Source organism: Hylobates moloch, unplaced genomic scaffold (assembly GCF_009828535.3).
Source record: "Hylobates moloch isolate HMO894 unplaced genomic scaffold, HMol_V3 SCAFFOLD_19, whole genome shotgun sequence".
Classification (NCBI taxonomy): Eukaryota; Metazoa; Chordata; class Mammalia; order Primates; family Hylobatidae; genus Hylobates; species Hylobates moloch.
This window is the reverse complement of record NW_026652294.1, coordinates 11,502,145-11,520,934: the sequence shown is the minus strand read 5'-3', so window position 1 is coordinate 11,520,934 and position 18,790 is coordinate 11,502,145. Positions and strand designations below refer to the sequence as shown.

General features: G+C 47.9%; 1 protein-coding gene across 7 annotated transcripts in view; it reads left to right on the top strand.

Annotated features, from left to right (window-relative positions):
* ASCC2 (activating signal cointegrator 1 complex subunit 2) overlaps positions 1–18,790 on the top strand; it is a 52,082-nt gene that overhangs the window by 16,801 nt on the left and 16,491 nt on the right. For 6 of the 7 annotated variants that reach the window (XM_032139290.2, XM_032139286.2, XM_058431342.1 and 3 more), the window contains 8 exons: positions 911–1,040; positions 7,536–7,603; positions 9,130–9,240; positions 10,354–10,466; positions 15,729–15,803; positions 17,008–17,115; positions 17,359–17,427; positions 17,622–17,696. In XM_032139290.2, the coding sequence (XP_031995181.1) occupies positions 911–1,040; positions 7,536–7,603; positions 9,130–9,240; positions 10,354–10,466; positions 15,729–15,803; positions 17,008–17,115; positions 17,359–17,427; positions 17,622–17,696 (749 nt within the window). The remainder of the gene's footprint in view (positions 1–910; positions 1,041–7,535; positions 7,604–9,129; positions 9,241–10,353; positions 10,467–15,728; positions 15,804–17,007; positions 17,116–17,358; positions 17,428–17,621; positions 17,697–18,790) is intronic. The other variant, XM_058431341.1, reaches the window with a different exon arrangement.

Genomic DNA, 18,790 nt, shown 5'->3' with positions numbered 1-18,790 from the left:
TCTCATGCTTTGTTTCTTTTTACATTAAAAGAGAGAATGGGCCTGGTGTGGTGGCTCACGCCTGTAATCCCAGCACTTTGGGAGGCCAAGGCAGGTGGATCATTTGAGGTCAGGAGTTCGAGACCAGCATGGCCAATGTGGCGAAACCCTGTCTCTACTAAAAATACAAAAATTAGCTGGGTATGGTGGCGAGCTCCTGTAATCCCAGCTACTTGGGAGGCTGAGGCAGGAGAATTGCTTGAACCTGGGAGGCGGAGGTTGCAGTGAGCCAAGATAGCGCCACTGCACTCCAGCCTGGGCAACAGAGCAAGACTCTGTCTCAAAAAATAAAATTTAAAATAAAGGGGAGGTGGGCACTGTGGCTCACACCTGTAATCCCAGCACTTTAGGAGGCCGAGGCAAGCTCATTACTTGAGATCAGGAGTTCAAGACCAGCTTGGGCAATATAGGGAAACCCTATCTCTACAAAAAATACAAAAATTAGCTAGGCATTGTGGCACGTGCCTGTAGTCCCGGCTACTCAAGAGACTGAAGTGGGAGAATGGCTTGAGCCGGCAAGGTGGAGGTTGCAGTGAGCACAATGAGCAGAGATTACACCACTGCACATCAGCCTGGGCAACAGAGCCAGACCCTGTCTCAAAAAAAAAAAAAAAAAAACATGATAATACAGCCAGTTCTAAAAGTCATGGGGATGTTTAGTCTAGACACACAAAAACATGGATAGATTAACATTTAAAAAAAAAAAAAAAAAAGGCAGAGGGGAGAATGGCCATTGCTCCAGGTCTATGCATAAGGCATCATTAGCCAGTCCCCATTTGATGGACCCAAAGATGGTTTCTCATAAGTTTGCTATTTATAATGTAGGAGTGTTCAGAAAATCTCTATCCTTTCTCTCTGCATTTTTCCTTAGGATCACTTCATTTCCCCTTCTGCGTTTGGAGAAATCCTCTACAATAACTTCCTCTTTGACATTCCAAAGATCCTGGACCTCTGCGTGCTCTTTGGAAAAGGCAACTCACCACTGCTCCAGAAGATGATAGGTGTGTAGGATGCGGGACTGGGAGGATGCACCGAGATGGCTCCCACATGCCAAACTAAAGGTTGCAAAGGCCAGCACTTTGACAGTGCCCAGGGACTCGGGGCGATAGGGGCAGGGAGTCTTGGGAAATTGCTTAACAGATATATGAGTGTCACCTCTAGGGAGGTGGAAACAAAACTGTGTACCAGAGAGTTCCTCAAGGATCTGGAAGTTTGGTTTTTTTGTTTGTTTGTTTGTTTTTTCAGGAGAATCACTTGAACCTAGGAGGCAGAAGTTGCAGTGTTTGAGATGGAGCAAGACTCCATCTCAAAAAAAAAAGACAAAGCCTTGCTCTGTCACTCAGGCAAGAGTGCAGTGGCGCAATTATATCTCACTGCAGCTTCACATTCCTGGACTCAAGCTATCCCCCCAACTCAGCCTCCCAGATACCTGGGACTACAGGTGCACACCACCATGCCTGGCGAATTAAAAAAAATTTTTTTAGTAGATGGGGTCTCACTATGTTGTTCCAGCTGGTCTCGAACTCCTGGCCTCAAGTGATCCTCCTGCTTTAGCTTCCTGAACAGCTGAGATTACAGTGTAAGCCACCATTCTGCCTTGGGAGTTTATTAGTATTATGCAATTGGCCATGCGTCAAACATAGGAATGGGGAAGTTTCCTTTGGCGATGAATGTAAGAACAGCAGTGATAACTAAGCTAACCTTTATTGGAGCATGTTCCGGGGACCCGGCATTCTGCCAAGCACTCCGCATATGTTATGTCAATTGGATCCTCACAGCAGCCCTGTGAGATAAGTGGTGTCATCATCCCCACTTACAGATAAGGAAACTGAGGTTAAAATGTAGGGGACTTGCCTGAGAGGATATGACTAATAAGTGGCCCAGCCGGGACGTGTGTAAACTTTCAAGCTCTTGCTCTGCAACTCCGTGCTTCAGGGATGATGGCACTGTGTCAAAAATGTCATGATTTGCATCGTTGCTGAGAGCAGGTAGGGATAGAGTTCAGAGAGGGCTCTTCTGGGTTGCAAAAGGAACGGACATTAGCAGTTGGATCCCATTAGCAGACAGAGGGCCAGAAGGTTTGATCAAAAACAAGCAGTTTTTTTAGAGGTTCCTCTTTATACACACACACACACACACACACACACACACACACACACACAAATAAGAAAAAAAGAAACAGAAGCACTGTGGGATGTTACAGAGGGAGCGCCCCAGTGAATTCCTTTTTGAATTGTAGCTCATGGAGTTGGGCCCAGCACAGAGAGGTGTTCACCCTGGATGCCCTTGCCAGCTCTCCTCACCTGGAGACTGTAGGACACAGTCTTCTAAATACCTAGTTACAAAACTGAGTTATCCCTTATAATGGTCACTTTCCTTTATTCTTTCCTTCCTTCTTTTTTTGTTTGTTTATTGAGACAGAGTTTCGCTCTTGTTGCCCAGGCTAGAGTGCAATGGTGCAATCTCAGCTCACCGCAACCTCCACCTCCCGGGTTCAAGTGATTCTCCTGCTTCAGCCTCCGAAGTAGCTGGGATTACAGGTATTTTTAGTAGAGATGGGGTTTCTCCATGTTGGTCAGGCTGGTCTTGAACTCCCGACCTCAGGTGATCTGCCCGCCTCAGCCTCCCAAAGTGTTGGGATTACAGGCGTGAGCCACTGCGCCCAGCCTTTTTTTTCTTAATGGTAAAGATAATACGTGTTAATTTAAGAAATTTTGAAAGGATATAAAGTATAGTGAAGCAGGAAAGCAGTTACCAGATTTCTACAAGAAACAACCATTTGGTTGTTTTTTCCTTCTAGTCTTTTCTCTGTATTTTTCTTAAACCATACTCGGTCATAATGTATATGAAATTTTGCAGCCAGGCGAGGTGGCTCGCGCCTGTAACCCCAGCACTTTGGGAGGCTGAGGCAGGCAAATCACAAGGTCAGCAGTTCGTGACCAATCTGGCCAACATAGTGAAACCCTGTCTCTACTAAAAATACAAAAAATTAGCCGGGTGTGGCGGTGTGCACCTGTAATCCCAGCTACTCGGGAGGCTGAGGTAGGAGAATCGTGTTAACCCAGGAGGCAGAGGTTGCAGTGAGCCAAGATGATGCCATTGCACTCCAGCCTGGGCGACAGTGCGAGACTCTGTCTCAAAAAAAAAAAGAAAAAAGAAATTTTGCATCCAACATTTTCTTTCTTTCTTTTTTTTTTTTTTTCGAGAGGGAGTCTCGCCCTGTTGCCCAGGCTAGAGTGCAGTGGCACAATCTTGGCTCACTGCAACCTCCTCCTCCCGGGTTCAAGCAATTCTCCTGCCCCAGCCTCCCAAGTAGCTGGGATTACAAGCGTGCGCCTCCACGTCCAGCTAATTTTTACATTTTTAGTAGAGACGGGGTTTCACCATGTTGGTCAGGCTGGTCTCGAACTTCTGACCTTGTGATCCGCCCACCTCGGCCTCCCAAAGTGCTGGGATTACAGGCGTGAGCCACTGCGCCCGGCGCATCCAACATTTTCATTGGAATAATCTCTGGTTTCTCATTCATATCTAATTATTTCCTGATCATCAGTTAATCTTTGTTTTTTTCCAGCCTGGGAAACAGAGCCACACCCTGTCTCTACAAAAAATTAAAAATTAGTCAGGCGTGGTGGCATGCCCCTGTAGTCTCAGCTACTCTGGAGGCTGATTCGGGAGGATGCCTTGAGCCTAGGATGTTGAAGCTGTAGTGAACTATGTTCACACCACTGCACTCCAGCCTGGGTGACAAAGTGAGATCCTGTCTCTTAGACCCTGACTAAGAAAGACTCCTAGTAATTTTACCACATATTGAGAGGGTGGAGCGAGTGAGCACCAGAAGGCACAGTTATAGAAACAATTCTTAGGCCAGTTTGCTTAGAGAGTAGAGCATTCCAAGAGGGCAGCAGCAGGAGACGGGGGAGGGGGATTTGGAGCCTTGGAGCCGGATTGGGAAGGGCTTCATGCCAGGCTTTAGCACTTGGGGAGCGGTGTTGCTTGGTGGCTAAGAAGACAGGCTCTGAAATTGAATTGCCTAATTCACATCACAGCTCTATTCCTGACTGTGTCCCCTTAACCAAGTCAATTAACTACTCTAAGCCCCAGTTTTTTCATCTGCAGAATGGGAAGACTAATAATATACCTACCCATAGGATGGGTGCAGGGATTACATTGGGTTGTTGAGGCCAGGTGTGGTGGCTCACGCCTGTAATCTTAGCATTTTGGGAGGCCGAGGTGGGTGGATCACCTGAGGTCAGGAGTTTGAGACCAGCCTGGCCAATATGGCGAACCCCCATCTCTACTAAAAATACAAAAAATTAGCCGGGCATGGTGGCAGGCACCTGTAATCCCAACTACTCGGGAGGCTGAGGCAGGAGAATCACTTGAACCTGGGAGGCGGAGGTTGCAGCGAGCCGAGATTGTGCCATTGCACTCCAGCCTGGGCAACGAGCGAAACTCCGCCTCAAAAAAAAAAAACACAACAAATTGGGTTGTTGAGATAGCATGAGTAGAGTGCTCAGCACCGTGCCTGGCATGTCACAGCCATTGGTAAGCATGAGCTCTTACTGTGATGAGACCGTGGAGCCTCCAGGAGCTTGGAGCAGGGCAAGGAGCCATCTGGTAACAAGATTCATCTGGCCACATGCAGGTGGGGAGGGTGGAGACAGGAGGCCTTGTAGGAGGTGGGCGCATCTGTGTGGGTTTGAAGGTGAGAGCCTGGCTGGGCTGCTGGGGAAGAAAAGGAAATCCAGGAAGCAGATTTAAGCAGGGCTTGGTGAGGTCAGCTGGAACAGGTGTTGGTTGCAGGAAAAAGGCCCTTTGGGAGGTGGGAGAGGGAGCTTTGGGTAGAGGCGAGGTTCGGCATGGGAACCTATTGGGTGTAAGATGGCTGCAGGTATCCAGAGGGGACTGCGTGGTGATGGGAGAGTGAGAAAGCCTACTCACTTACTGCCTGGGCTCCTAATCATCCAGATCATTGACTCCTTTGAGAATCAGATGAAAACTTCTGTCCAGAAAAATGTCCTCCCTCATAGATTCTGAGGTGTTTTTAAGAGTTCAGACCTTGAGGTTGAGAACCCTAAACTGGCTTATTAAGAAGAGCCCCATCTTTGGCTCCTAGAGGGGAGTCAGCACAAAAGAAGTCAGGACCAGGCCTCAGGAGCCCCTTCACTCTGTGTGTGTGTGTGTGTGTGTGTGTGTGTGTGTGTGTGTGTGTGTGTGTGTGTGTGTTTGGAGGCAGGGAGTGATGCAGAAAGGGGCCTGCAGTTTCTGTCTCTCTCATACACACATACACAGCAGCTCTCTTTTTAACCTTTGAGCAGAAGGCACAAGAAGGGGCAGCCTCCAATTTCTATACCGCAGAAACTCAGGCAAAGTGATCACTTGTAAGAGGATTGACAAGTGAAAGAAGGTGGGAGAAAGGGGACTGGCTGAGGGTTCTGTGAGTAGAAGCCCAGTTCCTTACCTTGCCTTTTTTTTTTTTTTTTCCAAGCGATCCTCCCACCTTGGCCTCCAGAGTACCTATCCCTATCCCCTGCCTAACTTTTTTTTTTAACTTTCAAGGCTGGTATTGTGCATCAACAAGTATAATTTTGAAAGCAAGCCCTTTCAGTTAGACTCTCGGCACTGCTTTGCAAACCAGGAATGACTTGGGCCTTGGCCCAGTTGTGGACTGCAGTGATCTACTTGGCAGTATCTCCATTCACCCTGGGTTTCTGAACTGCTTTCATCTGAGAAGGGACATTTCAAAGGATGCCATTGCTATTCCATACATTTTTATTATTTCTTTAGGAGATCAAAAGTTAGATCGTCATTGTCATTAGAATCAGATGAAGGTGAGGAAAGGGACTTAGAAGACCCCAAGAATAGAGTATGAAATTTGATCTATACTGATGCATGTAAAACCTCGCTTTACTCAGGCTGCAGCACTGGAAGGATCATGAGAGGGTGCCTCCCCAGTGCAAGGTGGTTGGGATGCTTTAGAGAATATGGTATGGCCCTGGGGGTTGTGAGAGGAGACCTCTCCTAATGCCTGGGTCAGGAGCACTGCGTGGAGGAGGTGACACCTGCCTTATGGTGGAGTTAGCTCTAGGAAGGCACTCCAAACAGAAGGCGGGGACAGGGATGGTTTTCTGACATTGAGGATGGTGTGAGGGAGGAGTGTAGTGCAGGGAAGGGGGAAAGGGTGGCCTGGGATACCAGCAGAGGCCAGATCTCACAGGGCCTTTTGTGCCATGGTCAGGAGTTTGGACTTAACCTTCAGGGTTTTTTAGGAAGAACAGAGTTTGGTGGGGAGATACCTCTGTCATTCCTTGACTGTCAGGAGTAGGAGGTGGGTGCAGATGGTCTGGGCACACCTTCACAGGTTATGGGATCAGCACCCATCTGGAGGTGGGAGGTGCTGAGCAAGTCCGGGCTGGTAAAACTCAGCTTTCTGGAATCAAGAAATGCAGTGGCATCCAGGAAAGTGCTTACAGAAAGTCCAGCCACCTAGTGACTTGCTTACTCACCTAGCCCCATCTGGTTTTTGAACTCATTCAGTTTTTAAATCCTCCAGGGTCCAGCAAGGGCTGCAGGATCATCAATAAGGAAACCAAGGACAGACCTGCCCAAAGGCAGAGAACACCTAGAATTCAGAACATCCTGACCATCAGCCAGCCTTAGATGCTGGGATTATAGGGGGCCGAGAACCCTGGCCTCTTAAGGGCATTGGCATTTCACATTGTCATGTCCCCAAGCTAGCTGTGATCTTCCCTCCCTCCCTCCCTCTCTCCCTCTCTCCCTCTCTTGCCATTTGGGCAGCCGGAACACTTGGTTTCTGTTCCAGTTACCATATGCTCAAACCTACTCACTCACAGCGGCAGCACTTGGAGAATAGTAAACACTCGGAGACAAGCTTCATCATATAGGAACAACTGCAAGTGTATGGTAAATCTATCTCCAAGTCCTTCTCAGGCCTCTCACCTTGGAGTAGGATGGATTAATATGGTTAGCATATCTAAAAGTGAAAGGTATGAAATTTCCAGAGAAGTATCTCCCTGGAATCTCCTCATATTATTGGATAGTCCTGGATTATTGCGTCCATGTTTCTTGAGCAAAGAAATCCTATGTGCTAATTTTCCTGGATGACTAACTCCAACTTGCAGAGCCAAAGCTGTCATAGGAGGCAGGGTACCCAAGTGTGATGATTCCTTGGGGACATCAAGGTGAGCTGGTTTGACCAGGGCAGGTCTTTTATGTAATTCACTAGGCAGAGGTACTTAAAAGGTTAAGTCATACTGAGCAAGGTCCCTCCCTCACCCTGGGGAAGCTTCTAGGCTGGGCCAAAGCTCAGTGCCAGCAGGGCCTGGGGCCAGGACTCGTCCTAGGTCCTAGCTGCAGATAGGATTAGGAAAAGGGAGAAAGGTCACAGACCTGCTGGCAACCATTTGTAATGTGTCCTTTTCACTCCCCTGAGCCCCCACCTTTTCTCAATTCCAACCTTTCTCTTCTCTTTTTAGGAAACATCTTTACACAGCAGCCAAGTTACTACAGTGACCTGGATGAAACCCTGCCTACCATCCTTCAGGTACCGGCTCTTGGCCCTGTGCAGGGGAGGTTGAGCTTGGGGGATAGGCCACCTCCCCAACTTAATGGTGATTCCTGACTTTCCTGGAGGAGCTGAGGAAATGTTTATTCCCTGACTCCCACATCTTCCCAGACAGTCTCTTTGTCTTACCCCTGACTACACCTCTTTAAATTTGCCCTTTTCCCTTTTGAACAAGACTTAAGCCTAAGGGCTGGCTGGCTGGCGCTCATACAGGCAGAGTTTGGCTTGCATTTTTTGTTGCTTGCCAACAGCCATATGCCTCTAAGGATATCCCTGTAAGAGACCAGTGTTTCTCAAAAAGTAGCTTTAAAGTTTTACAAAATTATTTCATGAAATAATGTTCATTGTAGAAAATTCGGAAAATAAAAAATGAAAGAGGAGCATTATCATTCCTTCATAATCCCACCAGCAAGAGATATCCACCGTTCACAGTAAGTTTTGGAATCCTTACATGCTAGCCTCCTTAAAAATGGCACAGTCAGTTTAGTTCCTACGATGGACTGTTTTCCTCTGTTGATTTGTCTTATTTTCTTTTCTTTTTTTTTTTTTTTTTTTTTTTTTGAGACGGAGTCTCGCTGTCACCCAGGCTGGAGTACAGTGGCACAATCTCGGCTCACTGCAAGCTCCGCCTCCTGGGTTCACGCCATTCTCCTGCCTCAGCCTCTCCGAGTAGCTGGGACTACAGGCGCCCGCCACCACGCCCAGCTAATTTTTTTTTTTGTATTTTTAGTAGAGACAGGGTTTCACCGTGGTCTCGATCTCCTGACCTCGTGATCCGCCCGCCTCGGCCTCCCAAAGTGCTGGGATTACAAGCGTGAGCCACCGCGCCCAGCCAATTTGTCTTATTTTCAATGTAGTTTCCATAAATAGCCATCTACAGGGGTTCTAAAGATTTGTTATACATTGCTAAAGGTGTATCTTAAATGTTCATTATCATACTTGCCTGGCCTATACTGTCAGATAATATCTACAGGATTCTGGGAGTTTTTTTTTTTTTTTTTTAAGGCAAGGTCTTGCTCTGTCACTGAGGCTAGAGTGCAGTGGCATAATCATAGTTCACTGCAGCCTTGAACTCGTGGGCTCAGTTGCTGGGATTACGGGTACACACCATCTTACCCAGCTAATTTAAAAAAAAATTTGTAGAGATGGGGGTCTCACTATGTTGCCCAGGCTGGTCTTGAACTTCTGGCCTCAAATGATCCCCTATCCTTGGCCTCCCAAAGTTTGGGGATTACAGGAGTGAGCCACCACACCTGGCCCCAGGTTGTCTTTTTAATCCTCTTCGCCCTCCTTTAAGAAGGATGCTCCCATCATCCCCGTCTTACATAGTTTTTACTCTGACCTCACTCTTGGAGAAGGTAATTGCCTCAGCTTATATCCTAGAAACATGGGTAAATAGTCTAGAAACTCCAAGGCAATTTTCAGATCACCTGACCCTGGCTGTGGCCAGGGGTCCTAGCCCTGGTTCAGTATGATGTGAGAGAGCCCGTTCTTGTCTTTCACAGGTCTTCAGCAATATACTCCAGCACTGTGGTTTGCAAGGGGACGGGGCCAGTACCACACCCCAGAAGCTCCAGGAGAAGGGCCGATTGACCCCCAGCGACATGCCTCTCCTGGTAAGGTTGCCCTTCAGCCCAGTCTCTTTCCTGCTGGGTCCCTCCAACCAGGGCCTAGCTACCCAGAGGCTGGGAAGATTGCCCCAGTAGACAACCCAGTGGCCTCTTCCCTGCCCAGGGCCCCTTCCCCCAGCACAGTGAGCAACTATTATGTCCCATCACACAGGTTTAGAGCATTTTCAGCTGGCTTGTATTTCTCTCTGGGAGCTTCATTTATAGAGTAGTGGAAAGAACCAGGGAATAAGAATTCAGTCCTCATTTATTTCAGTTTGACATGTTCATTTGTGCGTTATCCATTGAGCCATTCGTTCAGTGGACTTATATTGAGGAGTCCCGAGCATGTGCCAGACCCTGTGCTATGCCTGGAGATAAAGCAGTAAACAAAAGCAGACTGGCCCTTGCGCTCATGGAATTTAGAGTTGACAAGGGTGACAGATAGAAGGCAAACATTCAGGAAGCCTCGACATGTGTCAGGTGCTGCCCTAAGCCCTGGAGATAGAACAGGAACAAGGCAGCTATGAGCTGTCCTCCTGGAGATGGTGATCTTATTTCAGAAGGGCACATGGCAGGTGCTGTGGGAGCAAATCATTTTACCTCTCGGAACCTCGGTTTCCTTATCTGTAAAATAAAGATCCTCAGTAGCTTCCCAGCCTACTTTTCAGAGTTGTCATGAGAACCAGGAAAGTGTGTAAGAAACTTAGAAGAAAGTGTTTTGTATGCCCTCTTCAAGATGTGAAAAACCTATGGACTTAATATTCTTGTCCTGCCTCGGATGTTCCTTCTTTGCATGATGTCTTCAGATTCAAGAGTTGGTTTTCCTTTAGCTTAGAAGAGGGAACTGTATTATCTTAGAACTGGAAGTAACCCTAGCGGTGATTGGGTGTAAGGCCATTGGAGCAATGACCTGAGGCTTAGAGAGGTTAGGTGACTCACCCAGATCGTGCTTCTGAAGATGGACCAGCCAGGCTTTGCCTGGGACCTCCAGTGTTCTTTCCCTCCCATGTAACATCCTGCCTGTTTGGGACCCTGACTGTTTTAATGTTGTCTCAGACGCTCTGCAGATCTGTATGTGTGGGCAGAGGAGAATAATGCAGTGTATTCTTTTGGCAACAGGAATTAAAGGACATTGTTCTCTACCTTTGTGATACCTGCACCACACTTTGGGCCTTTCTGGATATCTTCCCTTTGGCTTGCCAGACCTTCCAGAAGCACGACTTTTGTTACAGGTATGGTGGTAGTTCTGGCTGTTGAAATAGGGGTACTGGCTGATGCAGTAATTCAACAAATATTTACTCATTTAACAAATATTTACTGGGTGCTTAGAATGTGCCAGTCCCTCTTCCAGCCTGGGGATGCAGCAGTGAAAATGACAGATAAGCCTCCTGCTTGTGTGGAGCCTGCATTTTAGAAGCACTTCCATTTTTGGCCAAGACCAGGATAGGGTAGGGGAAAAAAAAGTACACACACACACACACACACATACAATGGGCCGGGTGCGTTGGCTCATGCCTGTAATCCCAGCACTTTGGGAGGCCGAGGCGGGTGGATCACCTGAGGTCAGGAGTTCAAGACCAGCCTGACCAACATGGTGACACCCCGTCTCTACTAAAAATACAAAAATTAGCTGGGCATGGCAGCATGCACCTGTAGTCCCAGCTACTAAGGAGGCTGAAACAGGAGAATCACTTGAACCCGGGCAGCGGAGGTTGCAGTGAGCTGAGATCGCACCACTGCACTCCACCCTGGGCGACAAAGCAAGACTCCATCTCAAAAAAAAAAAAAAAAAAAAAAAAACACAACCAAGAAGAACAGTTTCAGTTCAATAGAGTAGCCTGGGGGGAACACACACTAGGAAGCAACACTGGGAGCTGGGAGATCACCCTTGAGGGATGTCTTGAAGGAACAGTTATCTTCCAGACAAAAAAAAGTTCCCATAGCAGGAAGGGCATCCTAGGCAGGTGAAGTGAAGCATGCAGAGGCCCAGAGAGAGAGCCGGGGAGTGAAGTGTGACATGAGGCAGAGGGTGGGGACACAGAACAGCAGGAAAACAATCCAGTAACAAGAGCCCACTTTGAGTAAGTCAGTAGAAGTCAGATTGTGAGGAGCCTGGGATGTGCTGGCAGGGCCTTTATGCTGTAGGCAGTGGGGAGCCCCTGGAGGCTTTTATCCAAAGGAGCTGTTAGAAAGATCCTGGTGGGATGGAGACAGATGTGAAAGAGAATATGAGCGAGGGAGGCAGACCCACTTTGCCCTCTTAGCACCAAGAGTATCTGTTGCTTGTGCAGTAAGAAAGGGGTGGGTGTGGGCATTCCAGGCCAGGGTAAAAGGGTTGGCAACCTGTATATTGCCTGGCAGTTGTGGGCACAGGCCTCTTCCCAGTGGCCTCTGATTGTCACTCTAGCAAGGCAAGACTCCCCACCATTTGTAGCAGCTTCTGGGAGCTGCCCAACTCCGTCCATTCAGCTGCCTGTCCATTCTGTCATTTACTCACCCATTTAACAAAACATTTATCTAGTCCTTACATGTGCCAGAGATGGCAGCTGGTGCTGTGACCCCTGCCTGGTCGCCTCAGCTTATAAAAATCAGACATTAGTGTTATTGAGCCTCCCAGAGAATGTTAGGATAACCTGCTGCCCGGCATTTTCCCCAGAAGAGAGGGGTATGTAGCTGTCCACTTTTTTAAAAAGGTATCTTTTCTCATGATAAAAGCAGCATGTGCTTGTAGGACATTTGGAAAATCCAGAAAAGTAGGAAATTTAAATCACCATAAGAAATCATACTATTCTTAGAATTTTGTACTTTGCATATTTTCGCTTATCATAGGCATTTTCCCATTTTGTTAAAGTGTTTCCCCAAATGTGGCACAGATTGCTTTTGAAAGGCTCTTTGGAGACGGGAAAGGGATAAGTTTTGGAAGAGCTGACTTTACTGCAAGGGACAGCAGAGGCAGGGGAGAAGCTATACCCATCTCAGGGTGAGGAGGAAGAAAGGGAAGCACTTTTGACTAAAGGCAACACTGCCTTTGACCCAAGAACACCCTGGGGCTGACCCAGCCTGCTCCAACTGTGCTGGAGGCCAGGAACGCCCTGCTGAGCAAATACAGCCACCTCAGTTCTCCAGGCCTCTCTGAAAGTGGTTACAGTTGCCCAATCAGCTTTGTTGATAATCCCTCTCAAAATAACCTTTTTCTTCCTTCCTCTCTCATCTACCCAAGTGTAGCTGAGTGTATCTCTTTCTGCCCTTTTATGAATAAATAATACAGTCACATGGTTCAAAACTCAAAAAGTATAAAATACACACTGGAAAGTCTCCCTTTCTGCTTTCCCAGTTCTATTATTCACATACAGCCATCGTCATTAGATTTTTTGGTAGAATTTTCCAGAGATATGCAAATATATATGCACATATGAGCAACTATGCACAACATATGTCTCCCTCCTTTTAAAAAATTTAAGGCTGGCATGTTGTGAGTATTTACTGTTTGCATTTTACTTTTTTACTTAACAGTGGTGCCATATCAGTGCATTAAGCACCCTTTCTCTAATGTCTTTTGTATGGCCGGGTAGAATTCCACTGTATGGAATACCAGATCCCATAGATGGTCCTTTAGGTTTTTTTCGGTTGTTTGCTATACAAAAAAAATACTACAGAGGCCAGGCGCAGTGGCTCATGACTGTAATTCCAGCACTTTGGGAGGCCAAGGCAGGCGGACCACTTGGGGTCAGGAGTTCGAGACCAGCCTGGCCAACATGGTGAAACCCTACCTCTACTAAAAATACAAAAATTACCTGGATGTGGTGGCACGCGCCTGTAATTCCAGCTATTCGGGAGGCTGAGGTGGGAGAATTGCTTGAAACCGGGAGGCGGAGGTTGCAGTGAGCAGGGATTACACCACTGCCCTCCAGCCTGGGCAACAGAGCGAGACTCTGTCTCAAAAAAAAAAATTACAAAGAATAACTTTGCACACACATTATTTGGTACCTCTGTGAGTATATCTGAGGAATAATTCCTAGAAGTAGACTAGCAAGGACAGATGGTATGTACATTTTTAATTTCCATAGATCTTGCCAAATCGCCCTCCATAGGGGTTGTTCCAGTTTACTCTCCCACCAGCAACATATCCTGGCAACAGCTGAACCCGTTTAGGCCAAACTGCCCTCTCTGTCATTTTCTGGGCTATGCTGTGGGCCTAGTAGGGTCCGTGTCTTTTGGCCTAGTTACCCTTTGTTACGTACAGCATTGTAGTAGGATAGACATTGCCAGAAACCAGCCAATTGACAGGCACGTGTTTACAGAGGACTTGCTCCAAATTCAGCACCAACCTAGACACTTAAGCTGCAGTTCCGGCTTTGGGAAGCTTAAGATGTTTGGGGGAAGAATTATACCACAGAAAAGAGGCAGCTGCAGTTTCACTTGCCAGGGCAACAGGGCAATATATTCCACATGCAGTGCATCTAGTTCTGGAAAGGAAGAATTCCCATGAGTGAGCATGATCAGGAAGTGCACGGGAGGAGGTGAGCCTGGAATGCTGCATGGAGGAGGAGGAGAATGAGGAGAAAGAAGAGAAGAGCAGTGGCCAGCATTAGCCTGAGAGGAAGCCAGAGGGCTGTGGGAGTGCTGATCTCTGGAAGAATGTTGAGGGGTTGTGCAGCTGGGATGGAGAGTTTGAATTTGAGTTGGGAAAGGGTGGTATGAAATCACCAAGGTGAGAAGCAAGATTGGCTATACTGTGACAGATATGGATGTACCAGAGAGAATAATTATGATTTGCTATCATAAGAGGTAGGGAGCTGCTAGCAGTTGTTTTTCTTTTCTTTTTTTTTATTAGTATAATTATATTTATTTGAAAATAATTTCACATAAATTATTTTTAATTTTACAATTTTTTTTTTTTTTTTTGAGACAGTCTCACTCTGTCACCCAGGCTAGGGTGCAGTGGCACGATTTCGGCTCACTGCAACCTCCACCTCCCAGATTCAAGCGATTCTCCCTCCTCAGCCTCCCGAGTAGCTGGGATTACAGATGCCCACCCCCATGCCTAGCTAATTTTCGTATGTTTAGTGGAGACAGGGTTTCCCATGTTGGCCAGGCTGGTCTCAAACTCCTGACCTCAAGTGATCTGCCCACCTCAGCCTCCCACAGTGCTGGGATTACAGGCATAAGCCACCATGCACAGCCTTAATTTTATAAAAGTTTTAAGCCAGGTACCTGTAATCTCAGCGTCTTGGGAGGCTGAGGCAGGAAGATCGTTTGAGCCCAGGAGGTCAAAACCAGCCTGGGCAATATAACTAGACTTTGTCTCAAAAAAAAATTTAATTAGTTAATTAAAAAGTTATAGAAACAGTGCTAACTGGCTTAACTCATAAGCCAACGTAGAAACTATGATACATTTACTTTTTTCTTAAATCTTTTAATTATTTTTTATTTTAATATACTTTTTATCGTTTCCAATGGGATTGGAAAAAATGAGAACATTTAGCCTATTTTGACCAAATACAAATATTGTGTTGAGTTTTTCATGTTAAAACAATTTTTTTTTTTTTTTTTTTTTTTGAGAGATGGAGTCTCACTCTGTTGCCCAGGCTGGAGTTCAGCGGTGCGATCTTGGCCCACTGCAACCTCCACCTCCCAGGTTCAAGCAATTCTCCTGCCTCAGCCTCCTGAGTAGCTGGGATTACAGGCATGCACCACCACTCCTGGCTAATTTTTGTATTTTTAGTAGAGACGGGGTTTCACCATGTTGGCCAGGCTGGTCTCAAACTCCTGACCTCTAAGTAATCCACCCACCTTGGTCTCCCAAAGTGCTAGGATTACAGGCGTGAGCCACCACACCCAGCCAGAACAATTTTTTTTTTTTTTTTGGAGACAGGGTCTCACTCTGTCACTCAGGCTGGAATGCAGTGGTGTGATCATGGCTCACTGTAGCCTTGACCTCTTGGCCTACTGCCTCAGCCTCCCAAGTAGCTGGGGCTACAGGTGTGCACCACCATGCCTGGCTAATTTTTGTATTTTTTGTAGAGATGGAGTTTCACTAGCCTGTTTCCCAGGCTGATCTTGAGCTCCTGGCTCAAGCAATCCTCCTGCCTCAGCCCCACAAAGTGCTAGGATTACAGGCATGAGCCACTGTGCCTGGCTAACTGACAGTTTTTGAGCAAGAAAATTACAAGCAAGTAATCTTGGACCTGCTTCTCAAACTTCAGTGGGTCCCGAGTGGCCTTCTGATTCCTCTGTTAGTATGAGTCTATCTGGGCCTTATTTGCCCATCTGAATGAGGGACATGGCTATAGGTCACTTCTTATGAGCTGTTCCTGGGACCAGCCCCAGTGGGTCAGTCTGGGGTGAGCTCAGGGAAGAACCAAGGGGTCCCTGGAGAAAATTGTGTGGAAAAAGAAATGGGCCTTCCCACAACCTGGGGTTTCCTTTGATGTTCTTACGAAGTGTGGTATTTATGAACTAATCCAACATTTTCCCTGTGTGTGCCCGCACAGACTAGCTTCCTTCTACGAAGCAGCAATTCCCGAAATGGAGTCTGCAATTAAGAAGAGGAGGCTCGAAGATAGCAAGTGAGGCGGGGACAAAATTAAGAATGTTGTTGTGAGAGAGAGAGGCCCGAGCAGGCCCTGCCTTCCCTAGGCATTAGCATCCCCATCTCTAAGACAAGTGGGTGGGACCAGGGACTGTGCAGCTTTGGGCTTCTGCATCCCTATCTAGCTACTTTCTGACCTCTGCATTTGTTTTTTGTTGTTGTTGTTGTTGTTTGAGACAGGGTCTTGCTCTGTCACCCAGGCTAGAGTGCAGTGGTGCAGTCACAGCTCACTGCAGCCTTGACCTCCTGACCTCAGTCAATCTTCCCACTTCAGTCTCCCGAGTAGCTGGGATTATAGGCGTGTGCCACCACACCCGGCTAATTTTTGCATTTTTTGTGGAGATGGGGTTTTGACGTGTTGGCCAGGCTGGTCTCGAACTGCATTTTTTTTTTTAAACTGTTAGCATATTAAAAAAATATGTATGTTCTCTGTAAAGACTTGTATGAAGACCTAACAAGAAAGATTGCAACAACTAGAGTTAAGTGTTACTAAACAGCATGAAGGAGATTTGACCCAAAGTCCTGCTTATACCAAGGCAATTATGTCTATTAACCCAATCCCCCAAAATACCATGATGGTTGGCCCCTGCATTTAAGCCCTTCCCTCAGCTGTTACTCCACGCCCTTGGTACTCAGCCTGCTGGTTCCTGACCCACCGTTTGAACTGAGAGGCAGCCCTGGAAGCAGCTGTCTTCTCTGGGCCTATGGCTTTTGCCAGCTGCTCTCAGCAGTGAATCGTGAGGCCTTCTGTGCTCCAGGGAGGCACCTGCAACTGCTGGGGAGAAGCTCCCTTCGTGCCTTTTTTTCTTTTTCTTTTCCTTTTTTTTTTTTTTTTTTCTTTTTTTGAGACAGGGTCTTGCTCTGTCACCCAGGCTGGAATGCAGTGGCACCATCATGGCTCACTGCAGCCTTGACCTCCCAGGCAAATGTGATCCCCCTGCCTTAGCCTCCCCAGGAGCTGGAACTACAGGCCTGCATCACCACACTTGACTAATTTTTTGTATTTTTTGTAGAGACAGGATTTCATTTAGTTGCTCAGGCTGGTCTCAAACTCCTGGGGCTCAAGTGATCCTCCCACCTCAGATTCCCAAGGTGCTAGGATTTCAGGTGTAAACCACTTCACCTGGCCCCTCAGGGCCTTTTTGTCTCCTAAACCTGTGTCTTTTTTCTCTCTGGCCTAGGCTTCTTGGTGACCTATGGCAGAGGCTCTCCCATTCCAGGAAGAAGCTAATGGAGATTTTCCACATCATCCTGAACCAGATCTGCCTCCTTCCCATCCTAGAAAGCAGGTAAGCCCTCAGGAATTGCCTCCTGGTGGAAGAGTCTCCTCCCGACGCCCTTCAGGAGCATTTCCATTATTTCATCTTGGCTTCCTCCCCTGCACTGGGGTTGGCTGAACAGAGATTAGAAACCGAGAAAAATGCCTCATTCCTCCACCGGGCCCCAGCCTTGAAGAGGGGAAGGGAGTGTGTAAAGGAGCCGCAGCTCATCTTGCATTGCATGAGCTCATCTTCCCTGGTGTCCTGTTCTAGCTGTGACAACATTCAGGGCTTCATAGAAGAGTTCCTTCAGATCTTCAGCTCCTTGCTGCAGGAGAAGAGGTGAGTGTGGCTGAGCTGGCCTGGGCCTGTGACCCTCCCACAGGTCCCCAAGAGGCCTTACATGATAGACCCCCACCATAGGCCCACCACAGCTCTAATAAGGTCGGGCAGCAAACACAGGGAGTGGCCTGCAGTAGCACAGCGTTCCTGTGGCCCCAGCCCTGTCCATCCCATCTGCCCTCATCTGCCTGCAGGTTCCTCCGGGACTATGATGCACTCTTCCCCGTGGCTGAAGACATCAGCTTGCTGCAGCAGGCCTCGTCAGTCTTGTATCCTTCTACCATAGCCCACTATGACAGGGCCCGGCTTGACTAGGTCAGAGGTGAGACAGGATGCTGGAACCCAGAGGACTGGAAAGAGGTTTAGCCCCAGAACGCATGGGTCAGCCAGCTGTCCGAGGTGGCCTGCCAAGGTCCCAGCCTTGCCTTTTCTAGAGGAGATGGCTGCTCTGATGCTTGGGGCAGGGGAGATGCAGTGCTATTTTCCCTCTGTGTTTCCTGAGCATCTGGGCCTATGTGACCAAGATGGACTCAGCCCCTCCTCACAGCAGGAGTGGGGGTGGACAAGTAAACAGGCAGTTAGATAGAGCATCATGTGGGAAGATTTCAGAAGGCAGGAAACCAGAGATGCGCCTCACCCAGCAGAGCTCTGGGTGGGGGTGTCAGATGGAAGTAATGTCTAAGCAGAAGAACAGCAGAAAGAATGGGAGAGCACCAAGCCAGGAGCAAGGACAAGGACAAGAATGTTCCTAGTGGACAGAGGACAGAGAAAACAGGCTCCTCAGAGCCACAGACGTCGTATATAGAGTACAGGGGGCAGTCATTAAGGAGGGGTCTCCCAGGAGAAGGAATTGGGGTGTTGCAGGTGAGGCAAAGGCCAGCAACGTGCACAGCCCTGGGGTGACCGTCACTAAGAAGTTTGGGCTCTGTCCTGCAAGCACTGGGGAGCACGGAAGGTTGTGAAGCAGGAGGTGACATGGGCAGTTCTATACTTTGGAAAAGCTCTGTCTGACCCAGGGAAGAGAATGGACTGGCCTGGGACCACCGTGAGGCTTGGGCCAGTGAGGAGGCTGTTGCTGGCATCCAAGCATGGATGATGAGGGTTTGAACAAGAAGCAGAGTGAGGGAGTCTAAGGGGACTCTCAGATTTCTGGCTTGAAAGTGCCCAGGGTGGTTGACAAGGAGGAAGGATAGGGAGGAGCAGCCAGCTTATGGGTCATTTTGGTGGTTGCGGTAGATTGCTCAGTCCTGCTTCAGGGACACCTGATGGCCCACAGCCTTTGCAGAATGCCCTGAGCTGGTTGGACAGGAAGCCCAGTGGCAGTGGCCCTACCACGCCCTCCTCCTGGCAGTCAGTACAAAAG